General features: G+C 43.0%; 1 protein-coding gene across 6 annotated transcripts in view; it reads left to right on the top strand.

The window, feature by feature from the left end:
- STRADA (STE20 related adaptor alpha) overlaps nucleotides 1-25,688 on the top strand; it is a 546,126-nt gene that overhangs the window by 44,938 nt on the left and 475,500 nt on the right. For 2 of the 6 annotated variants that reach the window (XM_069634117.1, XM_069634118.1), the window contains one exon: nucleotides 20,452-20,509. The exons of 1 other annotated variant lie outside the window; for it this stretch is intronic. Coding sequence is in view for 3 of the 5 variants with exons in the window: in XM_069634114.1 (XP_069490215.1) it covers nucleotides 20,254-20,271; nucleotides 20,452-20,509; nucleotides 23,477-23,505 (105 nt within the window). In the remaining 2 variants the exon portion in view is untranslated. Of the gene's footprint in view, nucleotides 1-20,238; nucleotides 20,272-20,451; nucleotides 20,510-23,476; nucleotides 23,506-23,595; nucleotides 23,672-25,688 lie in introns of those variants that run through there. 3 more of the 6 variants (XM_069634114.1, XM_069634113.1, XM_069634115.1) reach the window with 3 other exon arrangements.

Genomic DNA, 25,688 nt, shown 5'->3' on the forward strand with positions numbered 1-25,688 from the left:
AACTTTCATTAGTATGTATAATAATATTGAAAACACAAAATGTACTTGGGGACCAATACCCACGTACATCTCAATAGCAAAACACGAATGAACGCTTTGTGTAGAACATTCAAACGACAATTATTCACGCATAGTTGATCTAGTTAGTTGGAACTGTCAAGATCCATACCTCGGGCTCCTCATAGACTTCCATTGATGATATTATTGAAGATGATGCTTCAGTAACTCCCTGAAACACATTAATTGCATTAGTATGGTTTTCTATTTTGTTAAAAAGAACATAAACTTTGTGCAGGCGTCAACGGCTCATCTAAATAGACCTGCAGAAATGATCAGTTGTCTAAAATAAATAGTGGATATGTAAATATGATTCGATTTGCTCGATCGTTGGAAGTGTCACCACCCAGAGATCTGCACCAACTACTAGGGGTGATGTTCTTGTAGAAGAAGCTCCGTCATCTCCCTGAAACATAGTACTTGCGTTAATAAAGAAGGAAGTATAGCGGATGTAATCACGTCATATGATTTCGCTTGATCGAACTGTCAGTATCCATACCTCGAAATGCATAAGAACATCAAGGGACGATGTAACTGCGGTGCACACTTCTGCAAGCTGTTGCGCCGACCCGTAACTGCATGCTCCCCCTTCTTCTTGGACTAATGCTCCATCGACTCCCTGAAACATAGGACTTTCATTAGTAATGAACACAATATTGAGAAAAGAAGACACATAGGAGGGCGACGACAGAAGGACATATCAATGGCTAAAAACGAAAGAAACATTGTGTGTAACAATCACGCTACAAGAATGCAAGATCTGATGATCTCCATCGATGGAACTGTCCGGAAACGTACCTCGAGCATCTGAGTGACATCAACGGTTGTCGTCAATACGTTGGACTCCTCAGCATCTCCCTGAAAGACAGTACTTGCATTATTTTGGATAACAATAATTATAACTGAAAACAAAGACTAGAGGACGAGTACAAGGGTGTACCATTAGGTAAAATAATTACACGATAAATTAAAACTATTAATTTACATGCCTAAAACAAGTCAGTGGCAGAATAGCCAAGTAAGATTACCCGATAGGCGCTTGAAGTGGCTGATGACTGCAATAACGACACGGATGGAGAATCTTCCGCCTTCATATTGAGTGGATACATAAATGGGGAAATTATTGTTAGCTAATGCTACACACTACCGCAAGGCCGAGAGATAAATACGTAAACTTGACTCACCAGTGGAGGGATGTGGACGAATAGAGTGGGAATAGCGGTTGAGAGCAATTTTCGCCTCGCTCGCGGTGTGTTCTTCTTTATTAGCAATGATGTGGAGTACATGTCTGAGCTAAAGTGCCTGCTGCAGATGCGGTATCGATCACCCCTCTTGTCCGCAAAGACTTCTAGGACTCTACTTTCAAGCTCAGACGGTGGATATCCGCAATATCGGACCCATTCTCTTATCTGATCTATTGTCTTAGGGAAAACATGCATTATAGTACCTTCCGATTTATTATGGGTCTTCGAAGGGCAACCGCCAATGGAACAGGCAGGCATTGTGGAAAGTTCTGAAAAGTAAAGATCAACAATTCTCTATGAATACCAATGTGTTAAAAAATTAAATGACACATAAAAGGTTCAATGCAAGGTTCGTTTTGGTTCTTGGAACTATACACGTTATTCACATGCGGATAAGTATTTGAATAACTTTAAAAAAATATAAAAATAATTTGACTAAACTCAGAACATGTGACTAGTTCCTTGCATGTACTGTCTTGAACGAAAAGAAAACATGGATGCAATTTGATGACTACTAGCAAATAGATATAAATTAAAAAATTGGACGCAAAATGATTATGGTACATGGCCTTACCTTGACGAACAAACAGTTAGATGCAGGGATCAGAGTAGTTTCTTGTCGTAGAACAGGGAGCAGTTCACAGGTTGCAAACTGACGAGTTTGCTCGAAGTGGTCACGGAAGTTCACAGAGACGAAGAGCAGATAACCAGCACCTTCACGGGTTGACTAGCAAAGCGCAAAGAAGTTCTCATTAGAAATATGAAGTGGGTTATAAAGAATTCGAAACAGGGGTGTGTTTGTGAATGAATGACGTGTATATGTCGTGGCATTATGCGGTTTGCAGGGGGCCGTCCAGCGTGAGGGGGGATGCTTGGCAGGAGACACGGGGTCTGGAGGTAGACATGGGAACAACAACCCATGCTCTATAGACCACTTTGAAGTGTACATGGTCTTTGACACCTCTTGGCCTTTATCGCTCCCTGACAGCTCCACTTGCCAGCACAAGTACCCCGGTGCGAACTGCCTTTGATAGGGCGGGGGGTGGATTGGGGCGGTGGTCGTGCAGACAAGACACAGGAAGACTCGTGAATGGAGACACACTTATGTGGATTGCAGGGGGCCGTCCAGCGTGAGGGGGGATGCTTGGCAGGAGACACGGGGTCTGGAGGTAGACATGGGAACAACAACCCATGCTCTATAGACCACTTTGAAGTGTACATGGTCTTTGGCACCTCTTGGCCTTTATCGCTCCCTGACAGCCCCACTTGCCAGCACAAGTACCCCGGTGCAAACTGCCTTTGATAGGGCGGGGGGTGGATTGGGGCGGTGGTCGTGCAGACAAGACACAGGAAGACTCGTGAATGGAGACACACTTATGTGGATTGCAGGGGGACGTCCAGCGTGAGGGGGGATGCTTGGCAGGAGACACGAGGTCTGGAGGTAGACATGGGAACAACAACCCATGCTCTATAGACCACTTTGAAGTGTACATGGTCTTTGGCACCTCTTGGCCTTTATCGCTCCCTGACAGCTCCACTTGCCAGCACAAGTACCCCCGTGCGAACTGCCTTTGATAGGGCGGGGGGGTGGATTGGGGCGGTGGTCGTGCAGACAAGACTCGTTTGCCGCAGGGCCTCACCAAGGAGAGGCCATCTAACTGCATGTAAGAGGCAGGCTGCAGGATCTAGTACATGGAAGGCAGGGGGGTGAGTTTATAAATACCTCACCCTCCCAGGAGAATATATGGGTGCAGTTCACCCTGGAGACCCTGGATGCCTAGGCAGTTAGTCAGCAGCAGGCTGGCCTGTGGTGGCAAGGCGGCACGGGCCAGAGGGGGTCATCTCTGTACCCGGTGCCCAAAAGGATGATTTATTATGATCAACCAAATTGATTATTTACCTATAACCATGTATTGTATCAATAAAATCCAACGGCCTTTTATTGCCAACGCTTGAACAAAGTGGTGTGGTAAGTATTTTTGGGGGAGGAGGCAAGGCCGGGAGGCTTGATGCCAACCCGCAAAATAACATATGTATGTCTGCTGCATATGGGTTCAACGGTTATGTGGATTGAAGGTGGGCGGCCAGCGTGAGGGAGGATGCTGGCCGGAGACATGTGGTGTGACAAGACAAGGCACAGGAAGACTATTCAATGGAGACACACTAGATTCATTTAAAAAATCAAAACAACCATTGTTAAAATATATGTTGGGTTTTATTTTAGATCTTAATTTCAATTGAACATAAATAATAAACATTACACATTGTAAAGTTCCGGTTGCAGCACATCCAGGGAAAATCCGCGGTATTGTCCACTGTCGCTGGGGAAATGTTGTCTAATGGCAAGTACCGCACAGGCAGGTATTACTCTCCGAACGCGGTGTCCGAGCCTCCCGTGAAGCCACCAAGTGAAGCAACGATAGGCCACCAGCCTGTACCACCTGTGAAAATGAAAGATGCAAACTGTATTAAAATGACAAAACATTCTTATCACTGTCGATTCAGGTAAAAAATGTCATTCTGCTTTGAAAAAAAATTCGATCTAGAAAATGCACAATATGGAACCAATTTACATGCATTCAAATGATATGTAGATGTAATTTTATATGTGGGAGACGACCATGAAATAGTAGTGGCATCACTGACATCACAACCAGAGTATACTTACTCGTTACTCGGATTACGCGGACGAACAGTGCCGCGAAGTTCGTGCATAAGCACCATCATCATCCTCAACACGGTCCGTGAGAGGCAGGCTTCCCTGAACTCTGGCAGCTCGGTGATGCATTGCGGACTTGGCTCGCCTTCCGAAATGTAGGCCAAGCACCCGGAATTTTCACGGCAGCAGCAGTTCTCCTCCTCAGTTGGCATCAGCTCGCACCGATTGCACGTGCACCAGGTGGAGACGCCGTCCATGCGACATGGTCCAGGCTCTTCATCCGTTGACTGGTCCTCCCAACTGCCGTCCGAATCCCCATCGTTTTCGCGTGCTTGCCTTTCCAGTAGTTCTTCCTCGGTGTGCTCGGGCTCGTACATATACGGCATTATTGTAGCCATTGTGTGGTAAAGAAAGTAAAATAATTTACAGAGATGGTACAGGTGTTCACAAGGCCTAGAAGCGGCGAAGGTAGCTGACCAGAGCACAGAAACGAGTCACAGAATACTCAAAGTAACACAGAGAGAGTAATGGAATCGAAAATCTGCTGCTGTGTGTTGTGAAACGGTGTGTTTATACTTATTGAGGAAAGAGGCGTCCTGCCATTTCCATGGCGACACTTCATTAGCTGAGGCGCAGCGATTGTTGACACGAAACGTGCTTTGGCTTTGGGAAATGGGCGGTACGCGTCTGCTGATGTCAGGCTCAGGGGCGGGGGATTTGATTTAGTGCCGCAAAAGCAGGTGAGCCAGGTCGATGGGGGGAAATGATAGGATTATCAGAAAATGGCGACTGATTTCGAGTGCGTTAATGGACGAAAAGTCGGGTAAGGTCCATAGGAAAGTTTTCTACGATCTACCGAGTTATGCTTAAAAACACATGGCCGAACCGTAGGGACAATAAAAAAAAAGTCCCGGAACTATCCTTTAAAAATCGAGCAGCTGAAAGCAGATCTAGTTAAGAAATTTGTATTACACCAGTAGGAGGTTTCCAACTCCAATCAAGTCATTAACTCTCAGAAGACTGCTTTGAAAAAGCACTGCTGGCAGGAACATTTTTGCGCAATGTTTGATGGTAAGACTTGATTGAAGCAAGCTCAAAGAGTACCCATGATGAGGTGTTTTAGGCGGGGAGGGGCAGGACTTGGAACTGTGTGGGAATGGCCATGGGGATTAACATGCAATGGGTTGGCAAATAACCAAATGCCTACAAGCTTTGTGACCCTCCTCAAATACCATTTCCACCTATCTGTACTCTAATGCACATTTTTCGGCTTATAGGTCTAATAGTCCACACTAAAAAGGTGCTACCAGAGGAGGACAGTGTCAGACATTCAGTCAACTAATGTCTCTGACTATGCATGCTTCCGAGCTGTAACGTATGGACCATGTTTCACGCAATGAACCTCCACTTGTGGTGGGGAAATTCATCTTTATGAATAGATATAAATGAGATGTGTCAGTGAAACTGTTGTTGCACATAAACACACTGTTATATTCTTTAACCAGCCTGAGTCAGAATCTGGTAAAACTGCATCAGGTGTGAAGATTCTGATAAATTACATGCTAATATTTTAGCTCAGTTTCTCCGCTTTCAGAAAATGCCTAAAATCCCACCTTAGTAAGAGGATGAAAGTATATGAATACAAGTGCCAGCATGACAAAATTATATTTTTCTGTCATTTATAACTGGCTATCAATATAATGAATTTCTTTATGCATTCACCATAGTACCAGCTATTCTTAATACAAGCTGCTGTAAAATATACCATCACATTTGCACACGTAAGAATAATGTACCACCATTAGTATGTAAAACCTAATGCTATTGTGTCATATTTCGGTGGTTTGGACAGTAAATTGCACATTTTGGAAGCCATTTTTCAAAACATTTCGCAGGGGGAGAACCCCCCTGCAATCTTTTGGGGTGGTGTGACTCGCTCGCTGCGCTACCTCGCTCACAAATTCGCCCCGGGAAATGTACGCCCCACCAGCTTTCAAACTCACCAGCTGCCACTGTCTTCAGGACTAATCCTTCCTTCTTTCCTTCCAAAGATGGTATCTGATTTTCATTTGAACCAGTTTATTTCTTTACCCGTCTTCTTTCCAGACCTGGCCTCAGATGCCGAGAGGGTGTTGCACAATTTGGATGTCAGACGAGCTCTTAAGTTTTATTTGGACAGAACATCTAAACTTTGGAACTCTTCCCAGCTTTTTGTGACCTTCGGAGATCCGAAAGGAAAGCTGGTCTCGAAAGCAACCATCTCCCGATGGTTTGCTTCCTGTATATCAAGGCGTATACCGTTCAGGGCCTTCAACCTCCAAAAGGAATTCATGCCCGTCTTGTGTGGATGCAAGGCGGCTGCCGTTGCCTTCCAGAAATATGTTCCCTGGGAAACGATTGCCAGAGCAGCTACGTGGGCTTCCGCATCCGCTTTTTGTAAGCATTAAGGCTTAGCCCTGAGCACCAGAGCCAATGCTCAATTCGGTCATGCTGTTCTTAAGAACCTCTTTCAGTAAGGGAGTTACATCCACCCGTTTTTCCTGTGAGGAGTGCTTGGTAATCTTCTAAAAGTATAGAGGAAAGGGGACGGGACGGACGAGTGTTACAAAGTTACTCGCCGTAGTGACTATCTTACTCCTAGTCCGTAGTCCCCTTTCCTCCATACGCCATCCCCTTTGATCAGTATCCTCTATTGCTTAAAGGTCATGCCTGGGGCGGAGCTAAGGAGGGCGGGGTTACGGCCACGTGAGGTACCCCGCGTAAGAGTAGGGCACATTTTTCAGTTTGATGCTTTTTTGCAAAAGTGCTCCGGTCCCGTCCCACTGGACGGAGTGTCTCAAATGTATGGAGGAAAGGGGACTATGGACTAGGAGTAAGATGGTCACTACAATGAGTAACTTTGTTATTCTTGTTCGTGCACTCTACAAATTATACAATGCACTTTCTGTAACCTGCGCCTAGATGCCTCAGGGTTTTGTGCGTGGATATTGATGCAAAACTAAATAAACCAACTGTTTCACTCTACCAATCATTAACTGAATGTCAATTTTTATGGGCGCCATATTGGAAAGATTGTCTTTATGGTGTTTGTTACTGCCTTTTTTTTTTTTCTTCCTCAAGACATAAATGGCTATGACTCTTAATAGGGATTGTTTGCAGCCTTCCCGATGACCACTTTTTTGGTTACAATCAACTTCTCGCTCTTTATTAAATTAGCATGGAGATGATCTCTAGACAGAAAGTTATTTTAATGTATGCCATTCTACGGCCTCATTTAGGCCCACATTGTGGCTACCTGTAACATAGATCAGTTTGTGTTCTTTTCTATGCAATTTCCTGTCCATTAGTGTTTTTATTTTGACCTTTTATCTGTTCTATCACTGTCCATTTGAAGTTATTCAATGGTGTCCCTTTTCGGTTAAATATTTTACCATCCTCGTTATCAAAACCAGCTTTATTCAGCAAAAAAATACCATGAAAGCAATACAAATGCAAACATGTACATCACTTTTGGAATCTGGGATAAAAGTCAATACAATAAATCTAGTAGTCATTTATCCTCCACATGTTACATACTAGAGCATATTTATTAAATGAAAAGTAAAAATGCAGTTAAAAAGCATTTGGGCACATAAGGCCATATGTGTGTATGACCACATACAGTGAATATACTTGATGACCGGAAACACCAGATTCATGTCAAATGACTGCCTAGTCAATAACATTGCTTCTTTAATTTTTGGGACTATCTTTAAAATAATCATTGGTTTTAACTAATTGGCTTCCAATGCGTTGTAGCCATTGCACAAAAGCAGAAAATGAGCTGGAGATTGAGACATATGTCCACAAACCATAGCATGCAAGATCATTAACCGCTCCCCAGCAATTAGTAAAAGTAGCAACATTTCAAATGTTAAATCTCAGTTTTAAAGATGGCCAGTGCTATAGGTGGCCTAGCCTCATCCAGGTATTTTTTCAAAACCTTGTTCAGTTTTGCACGCTAGGTATTCATGGTGTAAGGAAGGCATGGCATCAAAGTAAGACTGACACAGGTATTCACAGTTCAAGGGTGTTGAACTGTAAAATGGGCGAGATAAACGCCTAACCTAAATCTAAAATGGGAGCAAGCTATGAGCATCAAATAATAATACAGTCCTAGTGGAGTCTAGTCAAATAAAAAGGGCCTATACTAAAAAAGAAATATTGCCAATCCTTACCGCTATGCTACAAAAAGAGTGTGCGATAATGTTCACAAGAAAAGTAAAGAAGTGTTAACAAAATTATAAGTCAGGATGTTATGGCCGGGGTCTCCTTTCCCCACGTTTTTAGCATGCAACAAGGTGGGACTCTCGAGCACAGCACACTCCTGGGATTCTCCAGCATGAGCTTACAGTTCCTTTGCTCAATATCCGGGCCTACTGTGCCTAAGTGTCTTCTCATCCAAAGTCTCTTGCATAAGAGGGCCTGATACGCCAAAACAAAAGTTCCTTCTGTTAACCTTTACGTCTGGTGATTACCCTTCACCCTTGGAACCCCCTCAGCCAGGCTCTGATCCTTCTCTCGGTCATCAGCCTCACTCAGTCAGGCACGGACCAACCAGAGCACTTGCCAATCTCAACAGACGTCCGAAGGGCGATTTGTGTCTCGCTGGGTACTCTGTTAGCCTTTAGCAAGCGCAGGCTTCATGCCATTACAGTTTGCACTGTGTTCCCCTCAGCCGGGCACACACGCCTGTTTCACAATATTAAAAGTTCTGCAATGTGTCGAGGATTTTTGATTGTACAAGGGATTTAGCCTGACCCTTGTATGACCACCTTAAAACCTTCTAACGCCCTTCCCTATGGCCTCTTGGTACTTGTAGTTTTCTTAAGACAAGTTACAATGTTCAACACAGTCTCTTTGCTCAAGAGAGGGGTACCTAATAACGAAAAAAGGGGTTGCCCCAATAGTTGTACAGCTGTGGTGGGGGTCTGGAATAAAAAAACTTTACAAATCCAAAAAGCTGTAGAGAATGATTCTAACCTAAATCAAGGATTTAATCCAGTACGTTTTCATTTGTTATCACAGATATACATACTTAGTTTCCCTCTGGAACTGAATTGTAATCAAAATAAGTGGATGAAAATGAAGAAGAGAAGAGCCTACTGTTTCTCAATTTATTCTAATTTACAATAAAAATACAATGAGCAAAAAAACAAGAAAAAGGTCAAGCACTCTTCAATTCAGAAAATGCATGTGCAGAGAGTGAACAATAAACTGTGAAAAAGGGGTCATACATACATTTTATAATACAGCCTGTGCAAAAACGTCACCAACTCAATCGGGCAAAATCATAAATTCATAACACCGCCTGTGCTGAAAAATCCACAGGTTCAATTTACAATATTGTGAAGAGTTAAATTCCATTTCATAACACAGTATTGTTGGATAACCGGTCTGCCTACGTAAAAAGCAACAATTACTAAATGTTTTAAAGGTCTGGTATGCTAGAGCTCAAAAAGCTCAAAGTTCCTTCTAGCATCGCCCTGATTATGTTTTGGCGGGCCACCTGTAAGGCCAAGATGTCAAAAATGCCTTCCTCTGGGCAGATTTGATGTAATAATCCCTATGGGGAAGCAGACAAAAATAAATTCCTAAAGATGGGTGAATATAATTGATAGAAACTTCTTGATGATTATATTCAGTTAGCAGGGTAGCTTCACAAATCGCTTAATTAACTTAGTGTGACTACTTATTTAAAATGTCCTGAAAGAGCCTTACCCAACTAATTGGTGAGGAGATTTCAGGAACAGAATTTTTTGATAGAAACCCGTGTCGCAGCAAACAAGCGTGTGTCAGCAAGGCGGAGAGTCAAAACCAGTGTACAAATGGAATATCTGGGGATGGACAAGATAATCCTATTTCACACAGTCCATCCATTTGTGAAATAGTTAGTCATACGTGATAGTAAGAGTATGGCAATGCATACCTGATATCCACAAATGTGTGTCCATGGCGGGGTAGAGTCTCCTCAAATCACGGTGTGTCCGTGTATCGCCAGACTTGTGGTAAAATGAACACTTCGTACCAATGTTCAACCTAATTAGATTAATAGAGTGGCCTATAGTTAGAAAATACATGAGACCAATAAACCTGCAGTGCATAGCTATTTCATGACAACTGAAAATTGTGCAATTTCTTACTTGTCACAAATGTGCCAGTTACTAAGGATAAACTGGTCATGCGCAGATTCTCCAGTTGATTTAGTTCCTAGGCTCTCAAACAAAGTCGACCACTGTACTGTCCAGGGATCAATTCTAATGCGTCAAATTTTAACCTATAGAAAAAATGGCACAAAAGGCGCACTGTAAAGCAAATGCTGAAGCTAAATGGTGTGACTTATATCGGTATCAAAATTTATTTAAAGTGATACAAAATTGAAAAAATGGTGACTAAATCACAAATGATTAAACACTAATCACTTAAACATAGCAAAACAGCAGCTACAATATGCCTAAAATAGGCTAAAACATCATCACACATACTTGCCATTCATGGTGCAACATTCAAACACAACTCATCATACAGTGACAAACATCCAAAATGCCAAAAGACCAGAAAACCATACTAAAAACATATGGGGAAAAGGAATTCATAACTGTTCCCCACAATAACAAACATTATTATCGTGTTCACAAGCAATAGAATCAATTGACAATCTATTGTCAGGGTGGATCGAACAAGAACAAAGCACAAAGCTTGCATCCCTGTAAAATGTATCTCGACCAGTTTCGACGTATAGTGGTGGTTGACACAACGTCTTAAGGAAGCCAATTGGGCACGGGGAACGGGCCCCTACGTAGGCAAATTGCCAGGCTATAGCGCAATGGGTTAAAGAGCTGACGAGCAGCCAGGCGGCGTCCATTGTAAGTATTAAAGACAAAACATTTATTTAAACGCAGCAAGGCAGATTCAAGGACTGGCAAAGATGTCTGAAAGCAAAGTTCATTGTAAGTGTGGGAAAATGTAAAAACATGCGTGGCAATAAATGGTAAGGGCTGAAAAGAATTCTTTGGTGCACATGCAGCATGAACAGCCTGCAAGGCGGAGTGCTTGTTTAGTGAAGCCACCAATTGCACCAAAAGAAAGCAGCCCCCTACTGTACATGGCCAAACACAAAAAACATAAACAAACTGGATGCATTTATTATTTTAAGGTGGGCGAGCGAGTTGTAGGCATAAACCATGGGTAGTATTGGTATAGCGTATGGGTTGAATGCCTAATAGTGGGAAGTTGGAAAAATCCCTGGGGTACCAGCCAGAGACTTTCGACTGAGCGCCCACGTGCTGCCAGACCACTCCATCTCTGGTACCAAGATTGTTCACAAAATACCTTTTTGTCTATCTTCTTATTGTTGCCACTGGAACCTTGAGCCTAACTGTGGGATGTATTTACCCATGCGTCCGAGCCCTACCTCAAAACTGTGCAGTATTGACATGGAAAACATCATGATGGCCAGAGCTTCCCAGAAAATGCACAGGGAAATGCATGAAGAATAGGCTGCCACTCATTTTTGCCGATGTTATGGGCACAGAAGGACACTGCCTAAAACCACCTTTGGACTACCCACACAGTAGTCTGAAACCATTGGGAATGGCAATGCTGATTGCCAAAAGCAAACCCATAACTGTTGGGAATTCATTTTCTTAAATCCCAAAAAGGGGTGCAGTTCCAGTACTCACCACTATCAGAAAGCCGGCGTTTTAAAACCACCAGATTTTGTGTAAAACTGAATAAATGAACCCAAGGCAAGCCAAAGAAAGACTTACTGAGAGGTGGATCCAATGTAAAGTTAAATTCTGAAGTGACTTGAAGGTTTATAACAAGACTGGCTGAGCTGTGGATTTCAGCAGTTTAAGTAAATTTGGACTGAAAGACACTCAAAATCTAAATGTTTAAAAGAAATGAGTGACCTATTTCTGGGTGTCACATAGGTTGCAATTGTTTAAATGTCATAGTTTTGAACTTAGAATCAGCATTCTAGCTGCATATGTAAAAAATTGTCTTGACTTAAACTGGGGAACAAAAAGTGACATTTTATCTGAAACCTGGCTTAAGGAACTGAATTCTGCCCACCAACTACCCCCCATCAGGAGTGAAACTTGAGTCACAGCTGTGTTCCCAGGCCTATCTGCCTTTTGCTGGCCACACTAAGGATATGCCATCTCTCTGATAATTGAATTAAGGGGAGCCCCCACAGAATACAGGAGCTCTGAACAAAGCCCTGTCCTGACTCAGGCAAATGTTTTATTGGCGGGAGTCGTAAATGGAGCTTCCTCCTGGAAGGACAGGGGAGGGGCACTGCCTGTGAGAGCAAGCTGGCTTGGCAGAACTGGAAAAACCAGAAATTCAACCTTGTGCTGGGGGGAAACCACACCCCTTTGGGGCCAGAACATAACTCTAAAAAGATGAATAACTCATAGTACGGACTTGTGAAAATTATTTAAATGATACCATAATTCTTGTGATTTTTCTGCCCACATTTTAAGACACGTTAGGACCCGGTGGTATGTTCAGGGGGGTTTTAGCGGAAAAGAGGATATTACTCAAAATGTGCATGTGAAAAATCTGACACTTCATCAACTTAATGTCCATACCCCTTGCGCACATGTGTATAAATTTGGGGTAATGTCCGATATTGCAAAATCATTTAAAAAGTGCAAATGTTGCCATTTTTGAACCCAAGCCCCCAGGAAGAGCAGATTTGGACAGGGTATACCTCCTGTAATGCATGATGGGTGCATATGATTTTAAAACAATATGTACCTCTGCAAATATGTATTTGGTTCAAATCTAGATTTGTGTGCAAGTTGACAGGAGGAGTGGACTTTCTGCAAGCCATAAAATGACATCGCTCTGACTCACAGTTCCTTCCCCAATCATGGGAGAGGGGAGAATTGGGCCAATGGCAAGTGTAGAGGGGTAGAGCCTAGTGATGCTGCACACACACCCATTTTCAAAACACATAAAAGCAGACAGTCAGGACAGATAGAGACCTTCAAATCCATTTGCAGCTGGAAGCTCTGCCGGGAAAATCCATACTTTACCTCCATCAATCTCTAGAGAAAGCTGTGCAGAAAGATCCAGACTTCAAATCCATCAATCTCCAGAATCCAGAGAGAGAGCAGACCCAGACCAGACCGCTGTTAGCAGAACCAGAGAGAGCTGACCCGGATCACTGTGAAGTGCAGAGACCAGAGTCCAGTCTAAAACCTGACCAGATCCGTGGCGAGGCCAATTTAATTCAAGAATATAGTGTGAGTACCTAGCAAACTGTGCAGAACCAATCTCTTAGTTAAAATAATATAATTCAATCCTATTTTAATCTAAGTAGAACTGTCTCCTAACTGTCACCTGTCATTTGTAAAGCTGTCACCTGTCATTTTCTAGTTGCAAGCTGCACTTGTCTTTTTGAACTTTAAAATTTCAAATCTGAAAAACGACCTTTATTTAATCGCTCATATCTCCGTAACCGTTTGTGCTAGAGACTTGCAGTAACTTTCATCTGGAAGCTGAGATCCTAGGCTGTCCTAGGACCCCAGAACGATAGTGATAGTCCTTGTAGTTCCTCTGTAATCGCGCCCGGCGCACCCGCGAATTTTTCCGCGATTTGCAAGTTTCTCCACGTGTAAAAATCTGCTGCTGCTTGCCTTCCGTTAAAGAAAAAATTTGTTTAACCTGCCAATCATTCCTGAATCATTGCTAGGGTGAGCCTGGACTAATATTAACTAGATACCACTCACCCTGAACCTCTAGAGGGAATTAAAAGCATTTTAGCATATTTTTCACTTCATTGCCAGCACATATAAAAGCATTTTGGCCTGTGTTTAAAACTCCGATCTGTAATCTAAGCTTGCTGGGGTGAACTGAATTACATTTGATTGCATTTCTGAGAACTGTGTGCTTTCCTTCCATTTTCTTGCATTGCATAAAGGGGGGAGGGGATTGCCAGAGAAAAGTGATTACATTGTTTTGTTGAAATCATATTGAGTATTTTCTGTATTGCATTTTCATTCAACATTACATCCATCTGACTTATATAAAGCATTCTCTACCACCTTATTCTTCTGTTCCTATTCACAAGTGTGCTAGTGCCAGATTCTCCGTTGTTAATATTTATCATATCAGATTAAGTGTGATATCCAATTATTAATTTATTATCAAAGTGTGATATATCTATACATTGTTTAATTTGTTTCAAATAAATCTTTTAAATTTGCAAAACAAACCTACTTCTTGGCTCAGTGGGGTCAGGGGGATTCTAAGAGAGGGGTGTTATATAGGGGTAGTCATCCAGAACGCATGAACTGGACATAAAGATATATCAATAAGGGTTTCCATTCAGTATCCCAGACTAGGCATTGACTTAGCTGTAGTGTTGAATTGAATCCTCTTACATAACACAGTCCGGTCAACTATCGGGTTCTTCCGACTCACCGGCTATGCTGAACTCGTTGGCGGTTCCTTTGTCGCTGGAGTCAAGGACAGTACCACAATGGCAACCACGTCTCCTCGCCCCGGCTATCTGTGCAGGAGGGGGCCATGTATGCTGACCTCGGTCACACCATTTGCCAGCTCCGATTCCCGGTCTTATGTTTCTTTCATCGGAGGCTCCGTGGGTCTGGGTTGAAAAGGGCAAGCGCATCTCCCTCCTTGATGTCCTTTCAGGTATTGCCGCCTCACTTCTCAGTTTGAACTGCCGTCCTGGATTGGCTGCTTCCTCGTGCGTTCAGCCTTGCTCGAAGTGTACTCTTATACTCCGCCTTGTATCCCTATGGGGAAGGGAAGGGTGGAAGGGAAGGGTAGTAGGGTGTCTATAGTTGCCAGTAATTACCTACCAGACTCTGCCTGACCCTTGTGTTGGGACATGTTGGGTAAACGGCTCGGGTATTAGTCCGTTGTCATTCACGCTGTGAGAAAGTGTTTGTTGGAAAAGTGGGGGTGGGGGGGTCGTATAGTTTCTCCAAGCATCCTACTGGGCAGGATGGGGGAAAAGGTGTCATAAGGAAGGGGATACCGTGTCTCAACCTTCTGTGTCCCACTTACACTCCCTGAAGACCCATCCCCCCCCCATCCAGATGATCCTCCCTCACTGGTCCACCCCAAGGAGCCTCTGGAAAAGAAATTCTGTGAAGTAACACGATATATTAAAGCCTGGGTTTCCCCAGAGCTCAAGAAACTTAAAGCCTCTAAGCGTAAAAATGTTTACGCATGGAAACCTACTCAGACCTCTCAGCTTCTGGCAGCTTATAAAATGTCAGCTAAAGAATGCAAACTAGCAGTCATTGACGCTAAAAAGAATACTTTTATAAATAGAATTCAGAACTCGCAGTCTGAAGTGAAGGAGCTCTTTAACATTTTAAAAGAGTAGGCAACCCCTCACATTCAGGATACTGGTACTATAAAAAAAAGATGATGCCTGGTGCTCATCTATTCCAGAAGCCTTGCAAGCAAAACCTGATAAAATCAAGGCAGATATTGTTCTAAAAAACAGGTTTCAAGATAATTGGGCGATTGTTGGGGCTTCAGCTGAGCATCTGGATAACTCTCCTATACAGCATTTTAGATTCTATCCCATAACTGTGCCTGAACTAGCCAACATCATTGACCATCTGAAATCCACTAAATGTAAGGGTGATCCTTGATCTGCAATGATCGAGTCTTGCTCATCTATAATGTTGGACTCAATCTGCAAATTTGTGAATGCCTCGTTCGCAGAAAGTGTAGTACCCCATGGAATAAAAAAGGCCTGGATAACCCCCATTCTTAGAAAACCAGGGTCATGTCATAAAACGGCCTCAAACTATAGACCTATCACTAATACACCCTTCTTGTTAAACATTTTGGACCATGTGGCCTATATCCAAATCTCTGCCCACCTCTCCAAATATCCTTTTCTTAACAAATATCAGTCGGGGCTTAGACAAGGCTATGGTACTGAAACTGCTCTTTTGGAGCTCAAGTCCAGACTTTTGGACCGTATGGATAAGGGTGAACTGTCTTTCTGGATTTGTCTGCGGCCTTCAACCTGGTGGACCACTTCATCTTGATCACCAGATTGAAGGGTATTGCTAATTTCTCGAGTGGATCTCGTTGTTCCTTAATAATCGGGAGTGTCGAGTTTATTCTGGAGAAGCAGAAGTCTCCCCTATAATCATTGAATATGGCTTACCTCAGCGGGCCTGTGTCTCTCATGCTTATATAATATTTTTACGGTCCCCTTTTTTGCCCGATTGGAACAGAATTGTGGCCTTTACGAATTACGCGGATAACACCTAGTGAAAGGTTCACATGATGAAGACAAATCTCTCCTCAAAGTATATGATTTCATTTAGAGATGGATGCTGCAGAATGGTCTTGCTCTGAACCGAGACAAAAATATTACAAGGTAGTCGGTACTCCTAATATGGTAAGGAAATTAGGACCCACCCTCTTATGAGAACTTCCTTATAGGAGATACAAAAATGACTACACAAAAGAAGGTTAAGACGCTTAGCATTGTCCTTGACCAGCACCTGACCTTGAAGGCGCACGTCAGTAGTCTGGTCACTTCCTCAGCATATTACATAAAACGTTTAGCCCATCTTCACCCATTCATCACGCAAAGGAGTGCCAAGACCATTGCTAGGGCCATAGTGGGTGCCAAAATTGATTGATTATTGCTGAAGTTTGCTGTATGGCATTACAAAACAGGACTGCAACCATTTGCAGGTGATACAAATCAGTGCGGTCCGAGTGGGCACTGGTCTTGCAAGGAGAGTCCATGTCTCGGAGGCCAGACCGAGTCGGCAATGGCTCCCAGAGTCTGGAATACGGTATTGCCTTTTGCTTATTACACACAAATGCTGCATAAGTAAAATGCCCTCTTATTACAGGATCTTCTCAAAGAGAAAACTAATCTGAGACTTCTCAGATCCAATAATGCTGACCAGTTACTCATCCCTAGATGCAACACCAGTAAAGCTATGAAGGGATCGTTTTGGAATGCCATGCCACTTGACCTTAACGTTCTGAAGTCCACTGAGAAAAAATGTAAAACACTTATTTGCTTAATTCTCCCCAGTTGATTCATCTTCTTTACCCATGCTGCCGGCTTATATTTTTCGTGTTGTTCGTCTGTTCTGTTATGTGCGCCCAAAAGCCTATGGGTACATGGTTGTCTGGTATAAATCTAATAAAGTAAATAGTTATCGACGTGTCATGGCCACCTGGATGACAGATAGATCCCAGAGGTCTGGCGGGTGAGACACCTCTAGGTTTCTCACATTGACTATTGTGAAGTAGGCTGCATGCATCAATCAATTACCTCAAAGTAAAGTCCACAGCTGCTTTTTATTACGCTCACCAGGTGTGGTTTATTAATAGTTAGTGGGCTTGCCCACAAGGATTCATAGCCCATTTCGTGCAAAATAGATTTTACATGGCACGGCCAAAACAACATTTTCCCTCCTTCCTGACCATTACGTGGTTGAACACAGTGTACACGAAATCCTCAACAAATAGAACTGGTCCAAGGCTGCCCTCTATGGCAATCGGGTGGAGACCCAGCTCCGTATGCACCAATGCATTCGGAAAAATGGATGTGAAAACAAGCAGTTTCTTCAATAAATGGTATTCAATGAAGCTATGCTACACAGGGTTTGCCCTTCCCCAGATTGCTGCACCATAGTGGGAGGCGGCAACTGCTTGGGTCCTGTATAAAATTAATGCTGGTGAAACTACCCCTCTCCCATGGGAGTTAAAATAAATAAATAAAACTCCAGATTGCCCCACTGTGTACTGTGGCTGAGGCAGGCATCTTCAATTTTTAGGCTGACCGAAGGCCATCCTCAAAGAATCTTACACCAAGGTAATCGTAGAATTTTACCCGTTAGAAAACACAATTGTTTATACTAACAGTTTAGGAGGTTTAAAGAATCTAGGTCTAAACAATAATGCCTTGCTCTTCCCAGTGTTCACTTCAAAGTGTAACTCTTTACATTTGTCTAAAGTATATTTAAGGTCGCTGATAATCCCATTGGCGAGGTGGACAATAACACTGCATCGTCTGCAAAGAATAAACCCAGGACCGATTCCTCGCCCATTCTTGGCTGGTCCAAACAGGTTGCAGGAAGTGCTCCAATTACCTTGTCAATGTATATGGAGATAAGGACTGGGGCAAGGACACAGCCTTGCCTCACTCCTTTGCTTATCAAAAAAGGTTCAGTGGCAGCACCCCCGCCCCCCAGGTCCCAACGCACTAATGCTGTGTTGTGCGAGTACAACTGTTGGATTGTAGCAAGTAGATCTTTTAGAACCCCCCCTTTCTTAACATCTGCCACAATATTTTCCGAGAACCCCATCGAAAGCCGTATAAAGACAGCATATAGTTGAAACTGCTTCAATGTAACATACTTTTGTACTATAAGGAGCAATTTGAAACATTTGCATGGTGTGTGGATTTATAGTTCAGAACAACCTTTTTGGGGGGATTATTTCTGTTTTTTATTTTCGTGGGACACCGATTTCTTTGTGAAGGATTGGTTCTTTTTGGACTCGGACTTCTTTTTGGTTACGAAATCTGGCGGAGGGTTGTGGTTTTGTTTTAGGATTTCTTTCTTTTTGGTTTGTGGTTACATTTGGATTAGCGATTTCTGAGTTGGCAGGTTCATCCTTTATTATTTGGCACACAAACCTAAAGTAATTATTCCTTTGGGTCCTCTGAGAAAAATGTCCAGATTCTGTGGTTCAGGTATTGTTCTGTCCTCCGATGGTAAGTGGGTTCAGAATTACCTATACAACAGTAAGGTGTTAGTTTCTTCTTTATAGCCTCTGTGGATGTATTGGGGTTTATGATTCTGCACACATTAGGGGGTCTACCCTAGACTGTGGTGTGTCTCTAATCAAGTCTTGGGTGGCTTGCTGGGATTTGAGGGGACTAGCAATGCAACATCTATCTCCACAGTTGGGACACTGGCTTCCGTTCGCTGCATCTTTTCTTCTGGAGATTGCGGGCATCCGAGATGTATGACGGCATGTTTTGCCATGCATGATGTCACTGCGGTGGACGTTGTGCGCACACAGCCTCGTGAGGAAAGAAGTTCGCAGGAGACTGTGTTTTGTTAGTCTGCATGGCAAGTGCTTGCCGCTGCATGTTGTTGCGTCCCAGGCAGACTGTGTCTGCCAAGCCAAGCCCTGAAAGTGTGTTACGTCTTTGAAGTAAATCAAATGACTGGTCGAACACAAAAAACAGGTGGTTTATTAGGGAACATTTACACAAGGGTCGGCAAAATAAACTGGGTTAGAATAAAGCTCAATGTAAATTTCACAATTGGTCCAATGAGTTTAGGAAAACTGAAGTTCAAAAGGGCTTTTCCAGCCATGGGAGGTCCTTGGTGCGGTGGACAGGAGGTGTCCCTTCCCGTGAAATGTTTTTAGAACCAGGGAAACCCCTTACAATATAGTTTCTGTAGTCAGAACCTGCTGGGTTCTTTGGTGATTCTAAACAAGTACTACTTTTGCAGGGTCGTTCCTCTTCCCTTCTCCTTCTGTGACATGGTCGTACTGGTCCGGTGCCTGTTGTCTTTCTATAGAATCCCCACCACCTGCTTCTCAAAGGTGATGCAAATCTGGTGTTCCTCATCTGCTAGGGCAGCATCCCCTCCTCGTACTTCTGTGTTCAGAGTGTCAATTTCCTCAATGTGTCTTTTTATTCACTCTTAATCCCTCTCTTCCAGTTTGCTCTCCTTTCATGATCTGGCTAGATAGTTTGGGGAGGCATCTTGCTCCCTTGGCCACCAGACTGTAGGTCTCCTGAGCAAGGCAGGCAATGTCCACGTTTTGGTGCTTAATGCATGTTTATCATTTTAACTTTCAACTAATGTATGCATATAAGAGCTTGTCAAAGGAGGCAGTGATTGGTGAGGAAACCATGACTAACAAGAGGCATCTTTTCTGAGTGGTTGGGGCAAAGGGAGGAATTAATCATCCAGGTCTGGTCTTGCATTAGCAAGGAATAGTGTGGATTTCGTCATTGGTCTTTATTTCCTTGATAACCCACTTTTCCTAAATAGCCTTCCATTTCTTTTTCCGGATTGCCTGCCAGAGGAGGACCCCAAGCCATGAGGACCAGTGATGGCAGAACAGCTTGAATCACTCTCAGTAGCACCTGGATTCTTTCCTGTCCCTGAGACTTCTAGAAGAGAGGTTATGAACCGTTGCATGTCTCCAGCCCCTCCGGTGCATTGAGTTGTAACAGCTCATCTTTGACGGCTGATGCTGGATTCAATTCAGGTTTCCGGTGTACTTTGTTCTGGGACCTAAACTTTCTGTATACTGCTGATATTAGGAGTATTTGATAAAGAAGATATATTTTTATCTTAATAGTCTGAAGGCTGTTCTTGTTTTTTAATTCTCATAGTGAACCAGTGATATCCAATTGCAGAAAATAATGCCTTATTTTTCTCCATCTAGCGGTGGGTGTCAGAAAAATTCATTGCTGAGGGCTTGAGAGATTTGGACCTGTTCGGAGGTAAGCACTGTGTTGCTTTTCTTTTTTGTTCAAGGGGGACTTTTTTTTTTCTTCATCTTTCCCAGTCTTGAACATGAGCTCTTTAACACAGTTCATGCTGGTAGGGTCTAGAAGAAGCTACTACAGCTTGGTGATTAAAATGTGTGATAGAACGAATTACTTGTTGGCCTGCTTTGACTGAACTGAAGCAAATATGTTTAGTTAGTGTTCCAAATAAATTGCCTGTAAAAAAAAAAAAAAAAAAAAAATCAGGAGGGTTAGCCACAACCACTTCACCAAAAGCACTAAACCTCACCCCTCCAGTCAACGAAAGTCTTTTTTTTTAATGTTTGTTTTTTCACCTTCCGCAGCTCTTCCATATTCACTTCAAGCGAGGCTTAAAGTTTATTAGCCAGAAATGTTTTTTTTTCATTTCTTTTATGATCTGAAGGATCTAGATGCATGCATTCAAGCAGTTGTTTTTTTTTTCAGACCTAGGTTAGCAGGAAAATATCAAACAGTTCTGTCCCTAGAGCAGCATGTTGTGTCAGGGTTTGGTTGAGCTTTGATTACATGAACCAGAATGTAATGGAGCAACATTTTAGAATGTGTATTTGTGAGAACACTAGACTAGACTAGACTGTAAATCTGGTTTACATAACATATAACGTCAATTTGAGACACACTAACATTAGGCTATAATCACACAATTCTTTGTCAACTGCTGAAGCCAAGATTAGATCCCAGGACGTCCATTCCATGACATCATCTTAGCCTCTAGGCCATATCTCTGCTTTGCATACTGTGAAGAGTAGGTGTTCTAGTCTGATTTTTAAGAAAACTGGAATAACCCATGCAAGAAGGTGGGAATGACAAAGGAATTGTGCAATGCTGTCTAGTTATTAGGGTGAGCCCCTTCTTTGTTGCAGTCTCGAGAGACCCACATAATCTCTCAGATGTTGCCTCACATGTAGACCCTGGGTAAAAAACCAATCTACAGTGCGAGGTGAAGGTATTGAATTGCCATGCATCCTTGTCTTCTTGTCCACACTATAAATACGCACAGCTGTTAAATTATGTGTGAATCTCCTAGTCATGTTGCATTATCATTTATATGCAGTAATAATTCCAATCCTGCTATTTTGCTGTGGACTTCCTACCTTCTGAAAATCCATCAGGAAAGAGTGTAGGAACCAGGTTTTCCCTATATGTACCTTCACTCACAGTGGCTGGCTTCCGTCAGCCAAGAAGTCCCATTAGGGGGTTTAAAACAAAGGTTTTGGTGGCCAGCCCATCAGTCTGGCCCCAGAAAACGGCCAAATACCCAGGCTGAGCCCCATAGGCAGTTTAGCGGCCTGCCCAGTGCCGGCTACTGGTCCAGTCCAAAACACAATGAAGTTGCCATCTTGGAATCACAAAGCTGATGTGTGTGCAAAGGCTGTTTTAAGCCTGCCTCATGGGTTTCCCCGAACAAAGGAAGCTCCTAAAATAAAATGGCTGACAGCAGGAAATTAAGAAAAAAGCATTGTTACCCAAATTGCTACCATAAAGCTCCATTGGAGTACTATGCTGGAATTCAGCTTGCATCCCTAGTGAAGGCAAAAGTAAATATTAGCTTCCACCAGCATAATTCCTTAAACCATTGTAGGGTGATATCCCCCTAGAGCATGACGGAGGGGTGATTAAGGAGTACCCCTTGTACTGAGAGCCTTATGGGCAATGCAACACGATATACCTGGAATTAAAAATTGATGTACTGGAAGAGGCACATCTGTAGATGTCCCTCTGACTACCACAGCAACTTAGAAAAACCCCCGAATAAATGGGGCCAAAGTAAAAGTCCCATAACATGAGACTGCAGAGCCATAAACATGGAATTCTGCCCTAACACGTTGTTAAAGAAATGCTTAAAAATATTCAGTTATGAAAATAAGTTTTCTTTTTGGCTGTCTCCTTTAAGGGGCATTGACGTGCTTTCTTCTACTTGGCAACTACATACATATGTACTAAAAGTGACCTTACCTGTGCACTCTTGTGTTGAGTGTCCTATCTTTCATTCTTATTTTGGAGGAATGTGTCAGGCTAGGCACAGTTGGAAATGACAGCAGACCAAAGAAGTCTGCATCAGAAAATATTTATGAAAGAATTCGGTTTATTATCGACAGAAACTAGCACATTTAAATAAAACGCGTGATAGTGATTTGCCCATCTTGGTCTTCACCTGGAAGGGCCTTCCTACTTTGGAGTTGGCTTTGTGTAAGCACCAATCGCCCTCTTGCCATGTACCTCTTGACATCCAACTGCTGTCAGGCCTGATCTAGGCTGGAGTGTTGTCACTGATACTGGACACAATCTCTGCCACATGGTGCATCTTCCTTTTGGAGAAGGACACATCTTATTAATTCATTATGACCAACAATATCCTCAGTAATTGGCCTGGTTTTCTACACAATGTGTCCTATTGTAAAATTCAGCACTTGGATTTTAAGAAAGCCATGTTGCCACATATCTGATAAGGCATCTATCCTGGATGTGAACCGCACCTATGTAAAACTCTTTGGAAAATGTTGCTTGGTCTTGGACAAGTATAACATCCAGTTAGTGAGGATTCTTAGAATGTTCCTTAAATCAGGTAACCTACAAAATTGCATACTTTTACACCTCCCTTTTCATACCCAAAGATATAGCCAGCCAAACATCATTGGATTAGCATAAGGTTTGGAGAATTATGACGTAATTGCTATTGGGCCAAGCATATTACACTTTGATTGCTATTGCATTACATGCCCATCAACTTTGGATATTGGCTGTCCTGCAACAGAGTGCATTTATACATTTGATTGGGCATGTCCATGTATGTTACCTGTTTTGAAGGTTTCAAAGACGGTCCTTTTCAAATTCTTATAACGTTAAATATCTTCAAGTGTATTGTTTGGATCTATTTACTGCTGTAGAAAGAGAGCCAACAGTTCATGTCTTCCCCTCCAGAGCAGCCTGAAGGTGCCGCTCGGAGAACAGTAAGTGACTGTGGCAGCTGTGGTGATGTGGTTCATGCATGGAGGTTGATCTTGTGTATGTTTAGTTTGTCTTGAATCTCTCATCTGTAGTTTGCTTTACATGTCTGGCCTGGGAGGGCTTCACCCCGGAAACTGGTGTGGTGTGGGCCAGGATCACCGAAGCAGGGTAAGGCTCCTCAGACCTGTTGGGTCATTACTATCCCCGTATTAGAGGATTATTTATATTGTTCTAAGCACGAAATGCACATCCTTTTTATAACTCTTGACCCCACACCAAGTACAGTCCTGTGTGAAACCCTCACTGATTTGCCTTCTTAAACATAACCTTTTTCTTTCTAACGAATAGTGAAACAGTTGCCTATGCTGTCCCGTTCAGTCTCTGTAAGTTTGTTAAACTGTAACATTTAGTAGGTCTGTATTTTTCGGATGCAAGGGTCTGGGATACAGTGATCAATGGGAATCCCAAAAAAGACCTTGGTTTCGTAAACCTGTGTATTTTTAGTTTTCTAACAAAATCTTTTCATCTGGTAAAATGTTGAATAAAATAAAGGCACATGTGCACATATCCTTTACCCATCATCCATCCTTCCAAATCCCCAGTAGTAAAATGTTACTTTAAGGGTGCAAACTGCATTTTCATTATTAGGTCTCTTACTTCCAATCGCGCCTTTTGAGGGGGGTTGGAGAGAGAAATGTTGGCAAGGGAGAAGTTTCTTGACTCTAGCCATTGTAACTGTTTAGTATCTCCCCCTAGCAGCATACTGCTAAAGCTTGCTCTGAGGTAACATATCTGCTTGCTCCTCATTCCAGCAAATAGATTTCCTCAAACCCTCATCCTCTCTTCATTTAGAATCAGTTTTCATCCCAGATCTCATGAATGTCCCTCATCCAAGGCTTTTGTGAATACTTGAAGTGGATTGCCATGTCCACTACTGCATGCACCGCTCCAACCAAGTGAACATGAATGTTGGGCCCACTGCCTTTTTAAATAATCATCCTTGTCATAACAAGTGCTGTTCTACAATGTGTTCTTGGATATTCTTGCTCGACCAACCTGACGTGGCTCGTACCACTAACAAATGGATGGTGCAAGAGGAAGTAATTGAGGTAGCAAATATGCCCTTAACCCCTTTGACCTGTCTCGGATGCCCTTTAAACACAGAAGCTCAGTTGGGACCCACTGGTTAGGGTTGTGAGGCAGCAGGACTAAAGGCTCTGCAATAGACAGACGTGGGGTATGAAAAAGCACAAGTCCTGATCCAGTAACGCGGGGAATTAGAATGAGGGTAAAAAGAGGGAGAAATGTTCAATCTCACCCCTGAACTACTCCAGACCGTCATCAAACAAGGGGTTCCTCTGCTGCTTGGTGACAGTGCAGTTTACCTGGACATCGTGGTAGTGAGGGAAGAACACTCCCTGTGACCCACTGACAAAGTGGATAATAGTATTGAAACTCAAAAAAAGTCACATTCGAAATTATGGTTATGAGGACTATGAATATTACAATTACTGCTAGCACAAAACAATGAGTGAATCCCTTCTCAACGAGCAGCAGTCTTAGACTCTGTAAGGTGTTATAAAGATGCTTTGTCTCTGTTCATGTGGGATTTTGCATGAGCATTGTGCGAACACTTCTGATGCATCACTTGTTTCTAGCACTTCCCTGGAAACCTTGCAGAGATCCTTCTCCCTCCTTCCCATATCCCGGTGTCATCTTGCCCCCTGTCCTGGTGCCTGCTGCAGGGGCATATTCATGGAGTCGCAGCATCTTGAGGCACACTAGAGGAGATATGGGCTGGTATCCCTTTGAGGGGTCTGTTATCTCTCAATGTGGGCGTGAGCAGTTCGGTCTGACTTGCTGCCGAAAATCCCTGATTGGGGGATTCCTAACCCAACTCTATGTGGCTGGGGCAGATCTCCAGCAGGATTAGCCTTATCTAGGGGCAAGGCCACTACTTCTATACCTGGGGCTGATCATGGCACCCTCCAGGTTTGCATCATGCGAATTTCAAAGCGGGTGTTTTTCTTCCCAATGATAGTACTCCAGTCCCTCTGCCACATAGTCTATTGATTCACCAATCTGTGGTGCCAATAGGGTTTCACCACTTAGCCTTCAACCTTTAATTTTGGGATCTTGGAATATCAGATATTTATCCATTGGAGACCAAGTGTCTCTTGCCTCC

This window comes from Ambystoma mexicanum, chromosome 13 (genome assembly GCF_040938575.1).
Source record: "Ambystoma mexicanum isolate Mex_15411 chromosome 13, UKY_AmexF1_1, whole genome shotgun sequence".
NCBI classification, from domain to species: Eukaryota; Metazoa; Chordata; class Amphibia; order Caudata; family Ambystomatidae; genus Ambystoma; species Ambystoma mexicanum.